We start from the raw sequence: 21,473 nt of genomic DNA, 5'->3' as shown, positions 1-21,473 counted from the left end.
CTTTGATTATAGGGATTGTTTGAAATAAAAATAACATCTTAGGTAATACATTCATTTTGACCGCTGATATTCTACCACACATTGACAACTTTAACCTGTTCCATATTTCCAGGTCTCTCTTAGTCTCCTTCCAAACCGGCTGATAATTGTCATTAAACAAATTAATATTCTTTGCAGTCAACCAAATTCCCAAATATTTTGCTTTCTTTACCACCTTAATTCCACAGTTTTTCCCCCAATATTTCTATCTCATTCTTTCCCATATTTTTAACCACCATTTTTGTCTTGCTTTTATTCAGTTTAAATCCTGCCAATTGCCCAAATTCCTCAATTTCTTCCATTGCTTTCTTGACACTCAATCGGGGTTCTTCTAATGTTAACACCAAATCGTCTGCAAAGGCCTTAGGTTTAAATTCCTTTGCACCTATTTTGATACCTTTTACCTCTGATGTTTCTCTCAAACTATTAGTTAATACCTCCAAGTACCATGATGAACAATAATGGGGACAGTGGGCACCCCTGTCTGGTACCCTTTGTGATGTCAAAATATTCTGTCACAACATTATTCACAATCAATTTTGCTTTCTGTTCTGAATAGACTGCCTCAATTCCTCTCAGGAAGGATCCTTCCACTTCCATCATCTCCATACTTCCCCCCCCCCTAAATTGCCAAGAAACGTTGTCAAATGCTTTTTCCACATCTATAAACATTAGTACGGCTGGTTTATCATTTCTGAACTCCATATATTCTAGTATATCAACAATATGTCTTACATTATCTCTTAATATGTCTTACATTATCTCTTAATTGTCAGCCAGGTAAAAAACCTGCTTGGTCTTTGTGAATCAACTCGTTTATATTTACTTTTAGTCTATTCGCCATAATGTCTGTGAATAGTTTGTAATCGTTATTTAGCAACGATATTGGTCTAAAGTTCTTGACATTCAAACAATCTGTATCTTGCTTAGGGATTAACATTATATGCGCCTCTTTCCATGTATTTGGTATCTTTCCTCCTTTCAAAATATTATTCAAGCACCCCCCAAAGCGTCAACTGTCCACTAAGAGTTTTATAATATTTTGCAGTGAGACCATCAGGTCCTGGAGCTTTACCTTGTTTCCTTCGCTTTATTGCCTTTCGAATCTCTTGTATAGTTATTGGAGTATTCAATTGTTCCCTTTTTTCTAATGGGATCTGTTTTCCTTTATGTATTTCCAGGTATCTCTCTATTTTTTTTATATCTTGCTTTTCTTTCCTATATAGTTCCTTATAAAGTCCTTGAAAGGCTTTCCTTATTTCTTTTGGATCTTCTGTCAGTTGTTCTCCTATCTTTATCTTGTTAATTATGTTTTGACTTTGACGTTTCCTTAATTGCCAAGCGAGTAACTTCCCAGTCTTATTTACTGATTCAAAGTTCTTCTCATTAATTTTATCTTCCATTCCACTTCCTGGCTCACCAACATGGAGAATTGAGTTTCCAACCTCTTGATAGTTTGTTTTATTTGTTCATCTTTTGGTTTTACTGATAGTTTTTTTCTCATTTTCCATGAGATAAGTCAGGATTTCCTCTTTCTTTCTTTCTTTCTTTCTCTTTCTTTTTTGGGGGGAGGCTATTTTGCTGTATCAGAAAACCTCTCATTGTCAATCAAATCAAAAAAGTCTTTGGAAGTTTGCCCTCTTTTGTTCTTTTCATTTTCGACGTTCTATCTAACTCTGGCATCACCACTCCATTACAATTCCCCATTATTATTATTTTCTGATCCATAAATTCCATCAATCTTTCCTCCAGCTTTCCAAAGAATTCCCCCTTTATTTTCATTTGGTGAGTAGAGTCCCACCACAATCAATCTCTCACCTTGCAGCATTATTTGGACCACAATCACTCTCCCTCATCTTTGGAGATCAACTTAGGTTCAAGTTTTTCTTTTATATACAAAACCACTCCTTTTTTATTTACATCTGAAGTTATAAATTCTCTACCCAACCTTTTATTAATCAAAATGTGTCTGTTTCTATCCAAATTCCGTCTTTTCAAAACATGCTCAATTTTATTTCTTTTAGATTTGTCATTAAGTCCATTTACATTCCAGGTTATCAATTTCAATGCCATTTCTCTAATCTGTCAACCCAGTGGCTTTGTTATCAGTATCTTCTTCTTCTCCTCCCTCTCCTTCCTCTTCTTCCTTATTTCTTTCCTTCTTCTTTTTCTCCTCCTCTAGGCCATGATCGGGTCCAGCAAATCTGGGGCCAACAGTATTTACCTCCATCTTTCCTAGTTCCTTCTCATATCTTCTTGAAAATTTCTTAACTTCCTGAGCATCAGTTAATTTAAATCTTTTGTCCTTATAATAAAAAGAGATCCCTTCAGGAAATTCCCACCTGTGTTGAATTCCATTTTTCTTCAATAATGTCACTAATTGTTTATAACCATCTCTCTTTTGTAAAAATCTGATAGAGATCTCTTTAAAAATTATGATTGGTCTTCCATCTGTGAGTAGTTTGTTGTTATAACTCATTCTCAGAATTGCATTTCTCATCTCTAATGAGTTAAAAATCATCAAACAGTCTCCAGGTAATTATTTTTTATTTAGTCTTTGCTGATCTTACTTTTATTCTAAATGCATTCTCAGCTGAATACTCAATTTCATGTTCTTTAAGGTCCATCCATCTTGCCAATTATTTAATCATTTTTTATTTTATATCTTCATTTGCCTCTTCATTTGCCTCTACACCTCTGAATTTTAAATTCATCTGCCTCTGACGCATCTCCACCAAAGCCACATTGTCCCAGATTTATTCTTGTACTTTGCTCAATTCTGTTACTTCTTCCTTGATCTGATCTGTCTCTTTTCTTGTCTCCTTAACTTCTTTCTGAGTTATTTTCACTGATTCCTCCACTGTCTTGGACTGAACCGTCAAGTCTTTAATTTTATTTGAGAGTTACCCCACCACTCCCTCTATTTTCTTATCCAAGGTTTCTTGTACGTCTGCTAACTTTTTCTCAATATGTTGTTCATTTTGTTTAAATTCTTCTTTTATTTTTAGCCATAAGTTATCCAAATCTTTAATTTCTTCTTGTTTGGACGGTCTCCTATCTCCTGGAGTTCCTACATTTTTTCCCCATTTTTGACATTTTTAAAACTTATATATCACAATATATTACTTTGTCCACCAGAGGGAGTGTATGTTCAAGAAGAGCAAAAAGAAGGTTATTCAGTAATTGTATTTCAAATATTTACCCCTAGATGTCACCTGGTGTCTCTCCCTTCCCCCCACTATGACTTTCAATTTCTTTGTCTAACAGACAAAATGTTACTCCAGGGAGATCAAGAGAGACCAGTATTAATATTAAAAGTCTCACTATTAGTCCCACAATCTCAGACTATCCTCTTCTGTTCTTCCACCACTTGTTTTATTCGGGTTCATCAGGCAGGTGCTGATGTTGCCAGGGAAACTCCAGTGGCCGAGGCAGCCACTTGCAAGCAGCGCCAGCAGCTGGCAAGGCAATTTCAGCAGCATGGTGGGCTCTGCAGCAGCCAGCTAATCGATTGCTAGGTTTCAACAATTCATCATTACAGGATCCCTCTTAAAGTGAGAACTTTGCAGCCCCCACTTCCCCACTTCATTCTCTTTAATCAGACAACGGAGTGCGGGAGAGGGGGAGAGGACTGCTGAAAAAGGGCAGGGGAGGTCCTGGGAGGTGAGAAAGCAAGCAAGGCAATGCAGCTGGAACTGGGAAAAGACGTTTGTGCAAGTGGAGCAAGGAGGAAACCCACCAGATTGCCTCTGAATCATTTAAAGCCACAGCATCCCCTGGGGAAGGTTGAGATTTCTTCATCAAGCCCTGCCATTAGCCCAAACCAACTGTCACTTAGTCTCCAAGGCCTGTAATTTCCTCCCAAGCCCAAGAGAAGGGCAAAAAAACTTAGGAAGAGTTAACTCTTACCACAGTCTTTGGAAGGAAAAAATGCCTTCCCACCCTCTGCCCAGCTTAACGCTTGTCCCCCCTGCCCTGGTGACCCAACAAACAGGCACAAGGTCTCAGTTTACCGCCAGTTTCATTATTTCACCCAGATTGGCTCTCTGTAGCCCCAAAAGCATGTCAAAGTGCAAGTAGATGAATAGGTACCGTTCTGGTGGAAAGGTAAACAGCTTTTCCGTGCACTGCTCTGGTTCGCCAGAAGCGGCTTAGTCATGCTGGCCACATGACCCAGAAGCTGTACGCCAGCTCCCTCGGCCAATAAAGCGAGATGAGCACCGCAACCCCAGAGTCGGTCATGACTGGACCTAATGGTCAGGGGTCTCTTTACCTTTACCTAGCCCCAAAAGAAGAAGCCATGGTTGAACTGCCCCTTTAAAGAAATGGATATGACACATGAAAAAGGAAAGTTAAAAACATTGCTACAGTGGTGCCCCGCAAGACGAACGCCTCGCGAGACGAAAAACTCGCAAAACGAAAGGTTTTTTCGTTTTCCAGTTGCTTCACAAGACGAATTTCCCTATGGGCTTGCTTCGCAAAACAAAGCTTGCCCCCCAAGCTCCGGGGACAGCGGGAAGCGCATCGCGTCTTCCCTGCTGTCCCCGGACCTCTTTTGAAGCAAGGGGCGGCGCAGAGAAGATCGCTTCTCCCCGTTGCCAGCCCCGCAAGCTCCGGGGACAGAGGGGAAGGCGCAGCACCTTCCCCTCTCTCCCCGGACCCCTTTTGAACCAAGGGTCGGCAAGGGGGAGAAGCGATCTTCTCCTCTCCGCCCCTTGCTTCAAAAGAGGGGACAGAGCGACGCTTCCCCTCTGTCCCCAGACGGTCTCCATAGGAATGCATTGATTGATTTTCAATGCATTCCTATGGGAAACCGTGCTTCGCAAGACGAAAAACTCGCAAGAAGAAAAAACTTGCGGAACGAATTAATTTCGTCTTGCGAGGCACCACTGTACTACCAATATATCACAGTTTCTATAGTGGGGGTATTTAAAATGAGTCGTCACAGCAATACATAGTTAAAAGTAGAAGTCAGCAAATGTGTCCCTTTTTGCTCTTTTTTAAAATTTATTTAATCGTTTTTTCAATAATAACCACCACCACAAAAACACATAGAACAAAAACTGCAATAACACTAATAACAATTTAACATTTCAGATTTAAGTACTGATATACCTATGACTACACCTTTTTAACAATATTTCCCCACCTCTCATCCCCCTACTTCCCACCACCGTCCACCTTATCGCTTAAATATTCCTTCCAGATTTCTTCATATTTATCCATTCTTAATTTGCGTCGACATGCAATTTGTTCATATGTGGCTAGTCTGACCATATTGCCAATCCATGTGCTCAATGGAATCTTTTTGCAGCTCTTCCAATTCATCAGAACAAGTTTTTTTGCTTCTAATATGGCACGGTACATCCATTTTTTTTGACCCCTTGTAATCTCCCACGTTTCCAGTATATAATTTAGAATTAAATTTAATTCCCCTAAATAACAATTTATTTTTATTACTCTTACTATATATCTCTTCACCTTGCACCAAAATGATCTTATCATCGAGCAGTTAGTCATCATATGTACTAAGTTTGCATTTTTACTTCCACATCTCCAACAGTTGTCTGCATTTGTTATTTTCTTCTTGTAAAGTTTTGCTGGAGTCCAGTGGACTCTGAATATTATTTTCTGCTGAATAAGTCTTAGTCTTAGATCCATAGAGGCTATTTCTGATGATTTTATACTTGACTCCCATATATCATCTGTTATCGGTACCCCTAACTCTTCACTCCATTTTTGTCTGTAATCTTCTAAATCATGTTTCTTCCTGTTATGTAGGGTTTTATATAGTGCAAGTGTAGAGGTTTTCGTTGCAGAAATTAAATCTTGTAGCAGCATGGGTGATTCCGATGCTGCTATAGCATCAGGACAAAACTTCCTTTCCGACATATGTTTCAATTGGATGTATTGCCATTGTGTTCCACTGGTTAATCCATACTCAATTAATTGATTCAATGTCAAAATACCTTTTTTATCCAATTTTGCCAAATTATTACCGTATTTTTTGCTCCATAGGGCGCACCTGACCATAGGGCGCACCTAGTTTTTAGAGGAGGAAAACACGAAAAAAAATATTCTGAATCAAATGTTGCACTACACTATTTAAAGCAGCAAAGCGGGCGGCTCCTGTCCGCTTTTCTGCTTTAAATCGAGCCTCAGAGGAGGGTAGGAAGGGGAACCATGGCTTATCTAAGTCCAGTTAATAATGCTGAGCCTGATTTATGGCCATCGAGATTAGCCTGGCCGTCTCAGTGGAAATCTGGGGAGGCTGGGGTGGACTTTCCAGTGGTCAAAGTGTGGTTGTGTCTTCCTGCCCGGCATCTATTTCCTGCCCTCTTTCCCCCCTGCACCCCGCACCCTGCTTCAAAGCAAGCCATGGAGGAGGGAAGGAAGCGGAGCCATGGATCCTCTGCTCGCAACTGCAGCAGATTCCCTCCGCTTTGAAGCAGGAAAGTGGGAGAGGAGCTGCTTACACGAGTGTAAGCTGCTCCCCTCCCACTTTGCTGCTTCAAAGGGAGCCCAGGAGGAGGGAATCTGCTGCAGCCACAAGCAGTGGAAGATCCATGGTCCCCTTCCTTCCCTCCTCCGTGGTTGCTTTGAAGCAGGAAAGTGGGAGAGGAGCCGCTTACACGGGAATTCCCCCACCTCCCGAAGAAGCCGCACGCTCTTTAAAGGGGCTGCGTGGCTTCTGCTGGCTTTTCTAGGAGGTGGGGGAAGGGACTGATGCGGCCAGTCAGTCCCTTCTCCCTCCTGGGGAAAAGCCCGCAAGAGCCGCACGGAGCTTGTGTGCGGCTCTTGGGGGCTTTTCCCGCCTGCCTCCCCCCCTGCATTCGCTCCATAGGACGCACACACATTTCCCCTTGCTTTTTAAGAGGGAAAAAGAGCGTCCTATAGAGCGAAAAATACGGTACTTGATTTCCAATTTTTAATTTTGGGTTGGCCCATATTGTTAATTTCTCATGCTGATAAGGGTCATCCTTATTATTTTTATTTATATTCGTCCAAATTTTTATAGGTGCTTTAATAGTCTCCAGAATAATAGGATATTTCATAAAATTAGAGCCGAGTTTAGTCCACCCTTCAAGAAGTTCAAAGAAACTATATTTGAGAGTAGCCCAATTGGGATTCCTGCTAGCTCTCCAATCGCCAGTCTTACTCAGCAGGTAGACCTGGTGATATAGTTCCAGATTTGGGAGACCAAAGCCACCTTCCTTAGTTGGAAGTTGCATTTTATGTAGTGATATTTTTGGTGGCTTTGTACCCCATAGGCACGATCTAAATAGTTGATTTATTTTTTGGAAGTAAAATTTGGGAATATGTATTGGTAATCCTCTAAGAATGTATAAAAGCTTTGGAACAATAGTCATTTTGAGGACATTAACCTTTCCCCAAAGGGAAAGGTTTAGAGGTCCCCACCTTTCAATATCAAAATAAATTTCTTTTATAATTTGATTCAAATGTAATTTTACGATTTGGTTAACATCTGATGAAATCATTATACCCAACTATTTAATAAAGTCTTTGTATATCCGAAATTGATGGTTTCTATACAATCTAGCCCTTGGCCCAATTGGTAAAATCTCTGATTTTGTCCAATTTATAGAATATCCCAATATTCTGCCAAAGGTTTTTATTTTCTCCATAATTTTTGGAATTGTATCTTCTGGTTTTGTAATAAATAAAAGGATATCAAATCGCAAATAATACAATTTTGTAATTATCTTTGTTGTGTTTTGCACCCTTGATATGCTCATCCTGAATTATTGTTCTTGTTAATGGTTCCAGGCACAGATTAAATAATAACGGAGAAAGAGGACATCCTTGTCTCGTTCCTCAATTTAAACTAATCAAATTCGAAATTCTTCCATTTGTAACAATCCGGGACGTTGGTTTTTTATAAATCATTTTAATCCAATTACAGTATTCTATAGGGAAACCAAATTTACGTAACACAAACCCTATGAATTCTTTATATATTCTGTCAAAAGCCTTTTCTGCATCTAATGACAATATCACAAACTCCTCTTCATCTTTATTTAAATTTATCAAATCTATTGTTAATCTGATATTGTCTGTGGCTTGTCTTGTTTTTATAAAACCTGTTTGATTACTAGGTCATGAATAACCTTTTGTAATTTTTCCGCCAATATTGCATTCAAAATCTTTGCATCAACATTCATTAATGATATTGGTCTATAATTTGCACATTTATAGGGTCTTTGTTAGGTTTTGGTATAATTATTATTAAAGCTTCATTGAATGTTGTAGCAGATATACCTTTATGAGCTATTTCCTCATAGACTTCTAGAAGTCTGGGGACTAGTAGATTTTTGAATATTTTATACCATTCTATAGGAAGACCGTCTGGTCCAGGTGATTTCCCATTTCCCATTGTTTCTATTACATTCTCAATATCTGATATATTTAGGGGTGCTGATAGCATATCTTTTTGATATTCTTCAATAGTTGGTATTTTAATATCTTGAAAGAAGTTTTCCACCTCATCTTCTGATATATTTTCCGGCCCTTCATATAATTTTTTGTAGAATTAAAAAAAAGTCATTATTGATCTCTATTGATGAGGTTGCTGCAATGTTATTTTCATTTCTTATTGAGGGTATTATTTGGTTCGCTTTCTTTTGTTTTAAATGATTAGCTAGAATTTTTGTCGGTCTTTCACCCTGTTCCCAATATATTTGTCTTAGACTTAGTAGGCTGAACTCAATTTTTTGAGCTAGTATATTATTCAGTTCTAATGTTAGTTGTTGTATTCTTTCATATGTAGCATTAGATGGTTTATTTGACATATAGTGTTTTTAAAGAAATTTTTAGATTTTTTTCCTTTTAATCTTTGCAGCTTAGCTTTGTTGGCAGAGAAGGATATTATCTTCCCTCTGATGTAAGCTTTACATCCTTCCCATTCCATCAGTCTTGACGTTGAAGATTTGTAGTTATTTTAAAAATATATTTGTGTTTCTTGGGTTATATATTGAATGAATTTTTTTTCGTTTAATAATGATATATTAAAATACCATCTCCTCACAGCTTCCTGGGTTTTAGATAAATTATATTCCAGCATTACTGCTTGAGTGATCAGCTATAATGGGAATATCAATGTCACATTGGCTAGTAAAGGGATGTAATAATTTTGATGTTAGAAAAAAGTCAATTCCTTTTTTGCTCTTCAAAATATGGCAACCCTGCCTGATTTGGCTCATGAGTGCCCTATATTTCTGCACTGTAGGTCAGTTGTAGAATAATCTTTACTATGAAGACCCTAACGGCTGGTACTATTAACACTAATTGTAGTGATCTTTGAGTTTCTAGTTTGCTAACCTGCCAATGGTTTGTCCAAGACCCATTAAAAGGAAAACAAATTCCCAGATAATTGAATCTATTAACCTTTTCCAGGCAGTGGGCATCCAAAAACAGCTTAGGCTTAGGTGGATGACAGCCAAAGTCTTAGTCAGGCTTCCTCAACCTTGGCCCTCCAGATGTTTTGAGACTACAATTCCCATCATCCCTGACCACTGGTCTTGCTAGCTAGGGAGCATGGGAGTTGTAGGCCAAAAACATCTGGAGGGCTGAGTTTGAGGAAGCCTGTTCTTAGTCTTTGAGTGATTCACATAAAGCTGTTCCTCATATGCATCCCCAAACAATTTCAGCAGCCTCCATATGCCAATTTGGGTCTAGAATAACAGAAGCATATCATCTGTATAGCAATATGTTCAAATTTCATGGGCCTGTGGACACAGGAAATGTGGTTTTTACCACACAGATGGGCAATAATATCATTCATGTATATATTAAACAAAAAATGGGTTAATAGACAACCGTGCCTTACACCAATCATTGTCTATTTCTGCTGCTAGCTGACCTTCCTTGCCTATTCTGACTTTTCCTATATTTCCAGTATGCAAAACCTTAATTAAAAGCAACAGTCTTCTATCTATCCATCCCCAACCTTCATAATTTGAACCAGAGTATCTCTCTGTTGATTCTTTTTTTTTTTTAAGGCAGAGGTCAAATCTAAAAAAACTGGCATATGAATATATTTTGGGGGCAATGGAATATTTCTGTCTTGGATGATTTAGAACAAAGCACTGGGCAGTCTTCTGTACATTGTTGTTGTTTAGTCGTTTAGTCGTATCCGACTCTTCGTGACCCCCTGGACCAGAGCACGCCAGGCACTCCTGTCTTCCACTGCCTCACGCAGTTTGGTCAAACTCATGATTGTAGCTTCGAGAACACTGTCCCACCATCTCGTCCTCCGTCCTCCCCTTCTCCTTGTGCCCTCCATCTTTCCCAGGATCAGGGTCTTTTCCAGGGAGTATTCTCTTCTTATGAGGTGACCAAAGTACTGGAGCCTCAGCTTCAGGATCTGTCCTTCCAGTGAGCACTCAGGGCTGATTTCCTTCAGAATGGAGAGGTTTGATCTTCTTGCAGTCCATGGGACTCTCAAGAGTCTCTTCCAGCACCAGAATTCAAAAGCATCAGTTCTTCGGCGATCAGCCTTCTTTATGGTCCAGCTCTCACTTCCGTACATCACTACTGGGAAAACCATGGCTTTAACTATACCTCCTGTACATTAGCATAGTCAATATAAACCTGCCTGCTAAGCATATGAAGATCTTGTCTCGCTTGTCTACATCCCATGTCAAACCAACTCAGAGAGTGATTGCATGACTTAGGATGGGAATTAGTGTAACAGTAAGCGCCCAGATGATCCACAACATATTGATTTGCAGAGGATTACATGACTCTTTCTCTAGGAGGCTTATTCTAAGATTCAACATTTGGTCAGTGGATATGGCCTCTTCATTTTTTACCTAGATGTTATGACCCCATCTTAGCCTGTGTTTCCCCTGCTGTACATAGGAGAGCACATATGGCTCACCCTTAACAACATCCTGTAAAAAAAACAAACCAGAACTTAATATCAAATATCTGTTCCTCTTTTTTGTCGAAACTCAAACGTTGGTCTAAATACAATAAATACATAAAGAGAAGGAGGGGAGGGGAAAGAAGGGGGGGGGAAGAAAAAGAAAAGAGGTTAAAAGGGGGGGAAACACAATTCAGAAGGTAAGGGCCTTGCGATTCTTGGTCTGTTTTCTATATATAAACATATATGAACATAGTAAATATATAAACAATATTCACTTTATCCGCTCCAATGTAATACCCAACAAAGCCACTTTCTATAAACAAACATTATTTTCAGTCCTCAAACCCGAATGTCATATTTTTCTTTTCCATGCAAAAAATCTATGAGAGATTAATCCTTAGTAAGTGTTAACAATGACTTTTCTCCAAGTCCGTTACTTATGACAGCCATTCTTCCATTGTTGGTAATAATGGGTCCTTCCATCTTTGTGCCTATAAAAAGTCTGACTGCTGCTATAATATATTGTAACAAAGTTCCATAGTCCTTTTCTAACTGTATATCTGTAAGTCCCAGCAGGAAGAGTTTTGGCTTCACTTGAAAATCAGTCGTCAAAATTCTCTGTATCAGTGTATGTATTTGTATCCTTCCTATTTTGCTTTTTTACATTTCCATCAAGCATGATAAAATGTCCCTTTGAGTTCCTTACATTTCCAACAGGTATTTAGAATTATTTATTTATTTATTTTAACAACTATTTATTTACAGATTATTTTTTTTGGGGGGGGGGGTTACAACGACAGTTTCCAATTTACAATCATTTAACTTTGGACTCAACCACCCCACCCCTCCAATTCCTCCATGGTTTCCCTAATTTTCCAAATTATTCTATGTATTATAGTTACTCTGTGTTATCTTCTCCACAGTATTTTCAGATATATATATTTTACTGCTGCTGTTACTCTAAACACCACTTGCGTTTTAACATGTTGTAATATCACAAATTTTATGGTCTGTTTTTTTTTAGTATACCTAAAATCCTTTGCTTATTAGGGGCCACCCCACATTTTCTTTAAAAGGTGCTTTGCACAGGTAACTACCATAGAGTCATCAAAATTTTCAAAAGTAGGGGGTCCGTGGTTTGACTTTTGAAAAATAGGCGATCCTCAGTAATTAGTTAATTGGGAACCACTGCATTAGATATTTTGAAATATTTGAATCATCATAAAGCAGTGATTTCAAAATTTCCAACAGGCAGTGTATTGTGAATTCCCAGCCCCGCTCACATCCAGCATTATGCACTTCAATCAGGTCGCCTGATGCTCGCCCACTCCCTCCCTCTGCAGCCCAGCTGCAGGCCTCAGGAGTGGGGCTTGCCTGCCAGTTCCTTTGTTTCCTCCTCTGGAAAATAAAACTATTGTTAGGGCAAGGCACTGTGGGCGGTTCGAGGGAGGTTGACGCCTCCAGAGTGCCATGCCATGCAACACCCCAGCTGATGCACTCCACCCAGGGCAGTGCCACTCACCAGGCCTTTCCGGGAAGAGGCAAAAGCTGTGCACACTGACTCTAATCGTCTCTGTGGCCAGCAACTGCCTTCTTCCACTCCACCTCCTTTCTGACATCATAATGTACTGCCTTATCGCAAAGTTTAGCTGGCAATATACAGTATTATGATGTTGGGAAGTAGATACTGCCCAGCCCTATTACGTGGGGATTGCATTCTGAGGCACCATATGCATCAACCCACCCTGCTCTGCCCTTCACCCCACCCTGTTGCGCCCCCTTCTGGTGCTGAAAATGGTGCATGCCGAACATGCACAAATGGGGAGTTGTCTGTATACAAACTGTGAATTACAGCATTAATAGGTAGAGAGTGTCATGTCACACCACCCCGACACTTTATAGACAAATGAAGCTTTTCAGGGTTTATGAGACAACTAACTACACCTATTTGAAAAATGCTATGTGACTTCCTTCATGGGCAAGTCTTAGAGTAATTAAAAACAGATCTCAAAGGCAGATAAAATCCAGACTTCTGTCTTTTGGTCTCCACTCCATAAAAATATTGATATGACGAGTTAAAACCAATTAACACAAAGTTGAAATAAAGGTAAAACTAATAAAAAAACTTGAGACCTGTGGAGTGACCAGAATATACATCCTCTACACACATGTTCAGAAGGGGGAGCTCAGTGGCTGGTTGTCAGTTCAAGCTGTGGGAGCAGGCACAGGCTTATCTTTGATCTTGATGGTGTGGCCCCACCAAGCTTCCAGGTCCTCTAATCCAAAGCTAGTAGAAGGCACTCCAGTGCCACTGAGGAACTACTTCCTGCTTTTTCATGGGGGTCAACCCCATCCAGAATAGGTTGAACATCAGTTTCTTGGATCTGGGAGCCATTTATCCCGCAGTGCTTCCCATCTCTGTCAGTATGCAACTTCAGCTTATCAGCACTCTTCCATCCCATTACTGAATCCAGATACCACTCCAGCTTCCCCAGACTTAGATGCCAGAGAGAAATGGAGCTGGGTGTTAAATCACCATACCAACAATATTGCATGATGCTCTGATTAAGTGCCGTGGGATTGAGCAGACCCTCCCCCCCCTGCTACTTTCTGGAACTGATCCTGCATACAGATAGGACATTGTATTGCTCCCTACACCCAACCTACAGAGCCATGGATGGGTGGTATCAAAACTTACCAAGAGATCAAGGAGATTTAGCTGTGTCTTGGCGTCCATTTCTCATACTTATCTGAAATGCTTCCATCCTGCCTTTCAGTATAAAATTCAAGGCTGCTTACACCCATTCAATGCAGTGATTTAGAACAGCAGTAAAGCTGTCACGACAAGACAAGTGTTCATCTAGAGCAAAAAGCCACCAAATTTGGTACACCAGATAAACCATTTAAGTGAAAGAGTGCCACAGATGAGCCTCTGCTGTCCCAAAAGGGCCTTGATGGGATCCCATAGCTGAGCTTCTGAAGAAAACTCTGGACTGATTTGCATGGGAGCAAGAGACGTGGTGGGTTGGGGGTCTTCAAATACCTTGATCCTAGGCCATTAGAACTTAAAGGGGGGGGGGGAATGATGCACAGGAACTTTCCCTGTGTTAGTTGCTATAAATGTGAACTAAAGGCATCCTACCACTGTAAAAGAGCTATTTAAATGTAGCCTAGCTAGTTTTGTTCCTTGACTCTGATTAAGTTTCCACCATGAAATTACTCTCTGCACTTATTTTTAAGCTCCCATTACTAGAAGTTGGATCTTCAGCCTTTTGACCTCTTCTGAGGTGCCATCTGCTTTTTGCAGCTAAGTTCAAAGCCGTTTTTGTTTTGTTTTGGTTTGGTTTTTTTCAGATGCAAAAAGCAATGTAGTGCAGGATGGCAATGGTGAGAAGAAAGTAGATAACTTCCAGTCCCTGGACAAGCACGGGGATGGGCTGACTATGCACCTGATTGCCCCGCTCCCAGCAGCCCTGACAGATGATGACCTGCCAAACAATGTGGACTCTTTGCCCAGTGAACTGAATTGCATTGAGGAGGATAGATTGGACCATAGGCCTGTTACCAACTCCCTTGTTTGCAGACCTGTAAATTACAGTATGTCTTCAGAGGAACAAAAACTGTTGGTGAAGTCTGTACCTGGAACCGTGAAAATAATGCCCAGTATGTTTGAAGGGAACAATGAAGTTCTCAGAATCAAAGTTATGAAGGAGGTTCGCAAGCCTGGGAGAGGTAAGTGTTGCAAGGGGATTGGAGTCATCCTAAGGGAGGTCCTGTGTTGTTGCCGCCACCCTACCAAATATAGAGGAGGCAAAATCATTTCTGATGTTTAATGGGTGTGAAATGGAAGGTGGATCTAATGAAGCTCTTGGTATTTCAGTCTGCTCTCTTGTCCTAAGCCAGATGACTTGGAAACAACCGTCATTGATTTTGATGTAGCTTATTTTCAGTTGAGGTGCATTATGATAGCAGACTCACTTTGCACCTTTAAAAATTTGTAAGGATCCCCTTTTTAGAATAGGCAGAAAATAACTCATAAATTGTAGAGTTCATCCGTAAATTGCAGCAGTCGCACATCATAATGGACTTCACATTTAGAAACCTAGAACATAACAACTAGAGAAAGTAATTTTTCCAATTTTCAGGAAAATTACTTTCAGTGTTAATGTGGTGGGTGCTGTTACAAAGGAGAGAGGAGGAAATTGCAGCCCCACATAGGAAAAGAGGTGGCAAGGGAACACCTGGCTACTTTAAGTGAATTCAGAGCTCCAGAGCCTGCTGAGCTGCACCCAAGGGTACTAAAGGAACTTTAATCTTGGAGCCTCTGTCTATGTTGTCCCCATCTTCAAAAAGGGGAAAAAGAAGACATAGGTGACTACCGTCCAGTGAGCTTGACATCGATACCAGAAAAGGTAACAGAACAGACCATTCAACAGTAGGTCTGTGAGCGCTTAGAAGCAGTGGGTTTCTCAAAAACAAGTTATGCCAGAGAGATTTTTTTTGATGGAGTAACTAGCTTGGTGGATCAGGGGAATGCTGTGGGCTGGACAAGATGGATTTGTAGCTGGTTGACTGACTGAAGCCAAAGACTGCTCACTAATGGTTCCTTGTCATCCTGGAAGAAAGGGACAAGTGGGGTGCCGCAGGGTTCTGTCCCGGGTCCGATCAATGTTCAGTGTCTTTATGAACTTGGATGAAGGAATTGAGGGGCTTCTCATCATATTTGCAGATGACACCAAACTGGGGCCAGGGGGGCAGGAAAATGCTGCAGAATACAGAATTGGGATTCAAAATGACCTTAACAGATTGGAGAATTAGGCCCTTACTAACAAAATGAACTTTAATAGGGACAAGTGTAAGGTTCTACACATAGGCAGGAAGAACCAGCTGCACAAATGCCAGTTGTACATCTGAAAAGGATCAACGGGTCTTAATAGACCGCCAGCTGAACACGAGTCAACAGTGTGATGCAGCAGCAAACAGCTAATACTATTCTAGGCTGCATCGACAGAAGTATTAGTCCTGCTCTATTCTGCCCTGGTCAGACCACACCTGGAATACTGTGTCCAGTTCTGGGCACACAATTTAAGAAGGATATTGGCAAGCTGGAACTTGTACAGAGGATGGGGACCAAGATGATCAAGGGTCTGGAAACCAAGCATTATGAGTTGGGTAGGTTTAGCCTGTCATGTGGAGGATGGAGCAAGCTTGTTTTCTCCTGCTCCAGAGTCTAGGATACGAACCAATGGATTCAGGTTACAAGAAATATTCTGAAAGATTCAAGAAGAACTTTCTAGGAGTAAGATCTGTTTGACAGTGGAACAGACTCCCATGAATGGTAGTGGAGTCTTCTTCCTTGGAGGTTTTTAAGCAGAGGTTGGATGGCCATCTGTCATGGATGCTTTACTTGAGATTCCTTCATTACAGTGGGTTGGACGAAATGACTCTAATGGTTCCTTCCAACTCTGATTTTATTAAATTGTTACTAGTAGAAGAGGAGAGTTAAGTTGTGGCATCAGACTGACTCTCTATCACCAAACAAGCCCCATGAGATCCTGCACAAAACAGCTAAACCCCAGGAGAGAAAAGGCATAACCTTCAGGAGGACACTGAGAATTTGGAAAGAGCAAAGGCTCCACCATGGTTAACTGACAGCATTGTGGGACAATTGAGAAAGCAAGCCAGTGCCTAAAATCAATCAAGCAAAGAGAAAGGAGGGGAGATTCTGATGGCCTTGCCAACACTACAATGATCTCACTCTTTCTTTCTTTTTAATTGTAGATTACAAAAGAATTTTCTCTCTCCTTGAAGAAGTTCAAGGCCCTGTGGAAATTCAAAAATATTTCATTGAATTTGCTATCAAGGAAGCAGCAAGGTTTGTATCAAGATGACAAGCCCCAAGTTTGAACAAATAAGTGTACATGTTTTGATGGTGGCCTGTATTTTTCTTACATATGTTGCAAATGTTCTTTGAAACTGCTGCCTTCAATGGTGGGATGTGCCTTTTATTTTGTAGATTGATGGGCCTTATCTGTTTTCAAACACAAAGGCAGGTGTGTCAGCCCTGTCCCTCCATAATTTCTGCATAGTAATGCAAAGGTCACTGTTCGTTTCAGAGGGGGAACTTGAAGACAAGTGCAGAACCCACATTAAATTGCTCTCCTTCTCCCTCTCTCTTTTTCTCAGGTTTAAAAAGCGGGTGTTAATTCAACACTTAGAGAGAATACTAGAGGAAATAGAGTTCAACAGCCTGCCCAACAGAGATAATCATGTCAACAGTAGATAATAGTGTCCCAGCAAGAGGAATGCACAGGCCAGGGAGAATAAATTTACTATGTTGCAGAGGAGTGAAAGAGGACGTTGTGGCAGCTACCACTGGTATGGTGGCTAGGCAGTTTTTCTGTTGGAGTTTGTACATTTGCAAACCTCTCTCAATGGAAGATGGGCTGTGACCCTGATGGATTTGCTGCAGGAGGTCTGGCTTCCTTCCTCTCTACCCTACTTTGGAGGGCCTGATCTGCTCAATGGGCTGAAGAAAAACACTCAGTGCTGCCCTCCTCCTGCAGGTGATAAGAATTTACTCGTTTGAACCTTTGTTCTAAGACACTTGAAAGCACTGCTTCAGGCAGCGGGTCAAAGCTGATAAAACAAAAATGGCACACCCTTTATCTGCACTTGTGTTGGAAGAATCCTTTGTTGAGAAGAAGAAGAAGAAGAAGAAGAAGAAGAAGAGACACATAGAGAACAGTTCCTGAGAACTGCTAGCCGACCCAGGAACAAGTTTTCAGGGCAAAATGAATTTGAAAGGAAAGCAGCTGCTAAAACTGGGTTGAGGGAAAGCAGTCCAGAGCCCTGTGACTACTGCCTGGTAGCCACTAAGCAACCCAACTCAGCCTCTCTTCTCTTTTGTCTGCAGACATTATGAAAGTGTGTGCCTGCTGCTCCCCAGGTCCCAACTTCAGTTCTCTTTCATCTTATGAGGAGGACGGAGACTCTTCATGGGAACTTGGCCTTGAAAGCACTTAAAGAAAACTATTTTTAAAAAGCAAGTCATGTCCTGTACCCCCAAATCTTCTATCTGTGGATATAGTTTACATTTTGAATGTACACATGAGAAGAGATTATTTTGGACAGTGTTGTTTACTGGATCCTTAATTTGATATATCAGTGTGTGTGTGTGTGTGTACACATACCTGTGAGATTTTTTTTTTCACTTGGTTATAATAAAAATAATTTTATGATTTCTTAAGAAGTGCCTAATCTGAATGAGGTGCTGATGAATAATCTCTAGTAATTTCACTTGCCTGTTAAGCACAAAGCAGAAAAATAAAAAACCCAAAACAATGAAAAGTGCTGTATATCTCTATTGTTCTCCAAAAGACCATTTTGACACTTGTAGTGTGTATTTCTTCCATGCAGAAAGAGCTAGGCCATGTGTTTTTCTTTGATTCTTGTGATGGGATGATGAGCTGCTTGTGCGTAAAATCGTGGTCCCTCAGAGTTTGTGCAACTCCACAAACCTCTGTGTGTGACAGAGCTCCTCAGACATGTCTGCTCTAGTCACTTGCAGATTCCGACAGTGGTTGTTTTCGGAAGCGCTTCCAGCATAGAAGCTCCTTAACGGAAACACGTCTTCTGGACTCACGGCGTGACAGCTTCCGGCGAGGAATGGGTCTCCCTATGGGAGCTTCTGACACCTCCCCACTGTTCTCGCTGGACGTGTCCCTGAGCCCTCCCTCTTGCTCGCTTTCCCTCAGAGATCCTCCCCTTTCCCTGCTAGTTCCTGCTTTAGCTGCTGCGTCTCTCTCAGCCTTCGTGAGACTTTCCTCCAGAGACCCATCTCTCCCCCTGCTGGTCCCTGCTTCCGCTGCTGAGTCCCTCCCAGCCTCCGTGAGCCCTCTCCCCACCTGTTCCTCCGATGGCAGTTCCCTGACATCCACCTCCCCTCCAGAACCCCCTTCACCCCCGCCCATTCCCTCTCCTCTGGGCGGTGAGGAGGTAAAACCCCGAAAAGAATCCTCTTCATCTTCAGACGTCTCGAACATTTCCCTCCATCGGTCGCCGTTCTGGCTTGCTGAATCCTCCTCCTCCTCGGAATCTGTGAACCCCTCCAACTCCTCTTCCTCGTCTGTGGTTGCAAAGTATTCCCTCCGGAACCTCGCTACAGGCTGAGGTTTACGTGGGAACCTCTGATGAAAAGTTTCTATTAAAACCTCGTCATTGACATCCTCTGCCATGACCCAGGTGTTTTCCGACTCCGGTTCCCCTTCCCACGTTACCAAATACTCTACTTGATCTCCCTTCCACCTGGAATCGAGGATCTCCGCTACATGGTAGCTGTGTTCCCTTTCCTCCATTGCTGGTCCCCGAGTGACCCTCCCTTCTCTGTCCCCTTTATACGGTGACAGCAACGACCTGTGGAAAACTGGGTGCAGCTTCATGTGGTTCGGTAACCGGAGTCTGAAAGCCACTGGGTTGACCTGTTGCGTGACTTCAAATGGGCCCAGTCTTTTGGGTCTTAACTTCTTACAACCCCCTTTGAATGGTAACCCTTGGGTTGACAGCCACACCTGGTCCCCCACCCTAATGGTTTCACCTTCTCTTCTGTTTTTGTCTGCCTGCCTCTTATATTCCTCCTTGGCCCTGTCTAAGTTAAGTTGGAGCTGGCGATGGATCGCTTCCATTTCTTCTACGAACTGTTCGGCAGCTGGAACGCTCCAGTTCTCCCCTTCCCCCCCTGGGAAAGCCCGGGGATGGCACCCGTAATTAGCCAAAAAGGGGCTCATCCCCGTGGACACGTTCTCCGCATTGTTGTAGGCAAATTCTGCCAACGCCAGCTTCTCCACCCAATCATTCTCTCTGTCATTGACATAACACCTCAAATATTGCTGGAGGATGCCATTGGCTCTTTCCGCCTGCCCGTTGGTTTCAGGATGCCGGGCAGTCGAAAAATTGACCTCTACATGCAGTAAGCTCATGAGCTTCCTCCAGAACCTGGAAGTAAATTGTTTCCCTCGGTCTGAAACCACCCTCAAGGGGGCGCCATGCAACCTAAACACATTTTCTACAAACAATTTAGCGGTTTCTTCTGCCGTGACAGCATGTGAGCAGGCTATAAAGTGGGCCATTTTGGTTAACAGGTCTACCACAACCATGATGGCTGTTTTCCCTCTGGACTTTGGCAGATCAGTCATGAAATCTATTGCCACTGCTTCCCATGGTCTTTCAGGTGTGGGTAGTGGTTCTAATAACCCTGCCGGTGCCCGCCTCTCCCCCTTGGCTCGCTGGCATTGGTCACACCCTCTCACATACTCCCGCACATCTTCCCTGACCTTGGGCCACCAAAATTCCCTGGTAACCAGCCACATGGTTTTGTGTTGCCCAAAATGCCCTGCTGTGGGGCTATCGTGCAGTTGCTTGAGTACCTTCTCCCTCAAATCACCTTCAGGTATATATAACGCTCCCTTGTAATACAACGCCCCGTTTCTCTCCTCAAAACCCCCGGGTTTGTCTCCCTCCCTCCTGAGACCCCTGAGTTTGTCCTGGGCGTATTCATCACGCACCGTTCCCTCTACCAGTTCCCTTTGCCCCACCAATGCCGCCCCACACACCCAGCGGTCCTCTGGAATGACATGTCTTTCTTCGGGTGCTCCCTCCCCCTCCAAATATTCAGGTTTGCGTGAGAGAGCGTCCGCCCTAACGTTCTCTGGGCCTGGCACGTAACAAATCTCAAAGTTAAATTTGGAGAACTCCTGGGCCCATCTCAACTGCCGTTGGTTGAGCACTCGCACCGTTCTCCAATACTCTAGGTTCTTGTGGTCAGTGCACACTTGCACCTTATGTTGTGCGCCAATTAGCAGGTGCCTCCATCTCCGGAAAGCTTCATGAATAGCAAGAAGTTCTCGGTCGTACACCGTGTAGTTCCTCTCGGATTTGTTCAGCTTTCGCGAAAAAAAGGCACACGGTCTCCACTCTGACTCCTCCTTCCCTGGCTGCAGAAGAAGCACCGCCCCTATGGCTCTGTCTGATGCGTCTGTTTTGACTCTCATCTTTTTTTGTAAATCCACATGCAGAAGTTGTCCTTCAGAGGCGAAGGCCCTTTTCAGTTCCTCAAAAGCTCGCTCCGCCTCCTCAGTCCAAACAAATTTCTTCTTACTGCTGAGACAGTCCGTAATGGGCGCCGTCAGGTGTGCAAAGTTTCGGATGAACTTACGATAAAAGTTCCCAAACCCTAGGAACCTCTGCACATCCTTCTTGGTTTTGGGTGTTTTCCATTCCAGCACTGCCTGGACCTTGCCGGGATCCATGGCCAATCCCTTGTCTGACAGGCGGTACCCCAGGAATTCCACCTCCTTGGTATGAAACTGACACTTCTCCAGTTTCACCCACAGCCTGTTGGCTTGCAGCCTGCTCAACACTTCTCTGACGCCTCTCACATGCTGCTCCTCATTCTCAGAATACACCAACACGTCATCTAGGAAGGCCACACAATTCTTGTAAAGCAAAGGCCCCAGTACGTGGTTCATAAACGATTGGAAGCACGCCG

At 42.2% G+C, this 21,473-nt stretch overlaps 1 protein-coding gene across 5 annotated transcripts in view; it reads left to right on the top strand.

Annotated features, from left to right (window-relative positions):
- The window catches only part of LOC308577891 (integrator complex subunit 6-like), a 137,501-nt gene extending 119,349 nt beyond the window's left edge, over positions 1 to 18,152 (top strand). For 3 of the 5 annotated variants that reach the window (XM_081178257.1, XM_081178255.1, XM_081178258.1), the window contains 3 exons: positions 14,282 to 14,659; positions 16,709 to 16,802; positions 17,114 to 17,656. In XM_081178257.1, the coding sequence (XP_081034383.1) occupies positions 14,282 to 14,659; positions 16,709 to 16,802; positions 17,114 to 17,213 (572 nt within the window). In that variant the 3' untranslated portion in view covers positions 17,214 to 17,656. Of the gene's footprint in view, positions 1 to 14,281; positions 14,660 to 16,708; positions 16,803 to 17,113; positions 17,657 to 17,843 lie in introns of those variants that run through there. The other 2 variants (XR_014003752.1, XM_081178256.1) reach the window with 2 other exon arrangements.
- Positions 18,153 to 21,473: the final 3,321 nt, after the last annotated feature.

Source organism: Podarcis bocagei, assembly GCF_964188305.1.
Source record: "Podarcis bocagei genome assembly, chromosome: W".
In the NCBI taxonomy this organism is placed as follows: Eukaryota; Metazoa; Chordata; class Lepidosauria; order Squamata; family Lacertidae; genus Podarcis; species Podarcis bocagei.
This window is presented reverse-complemented; position numbering and strand designations above follow the sequence as displayed.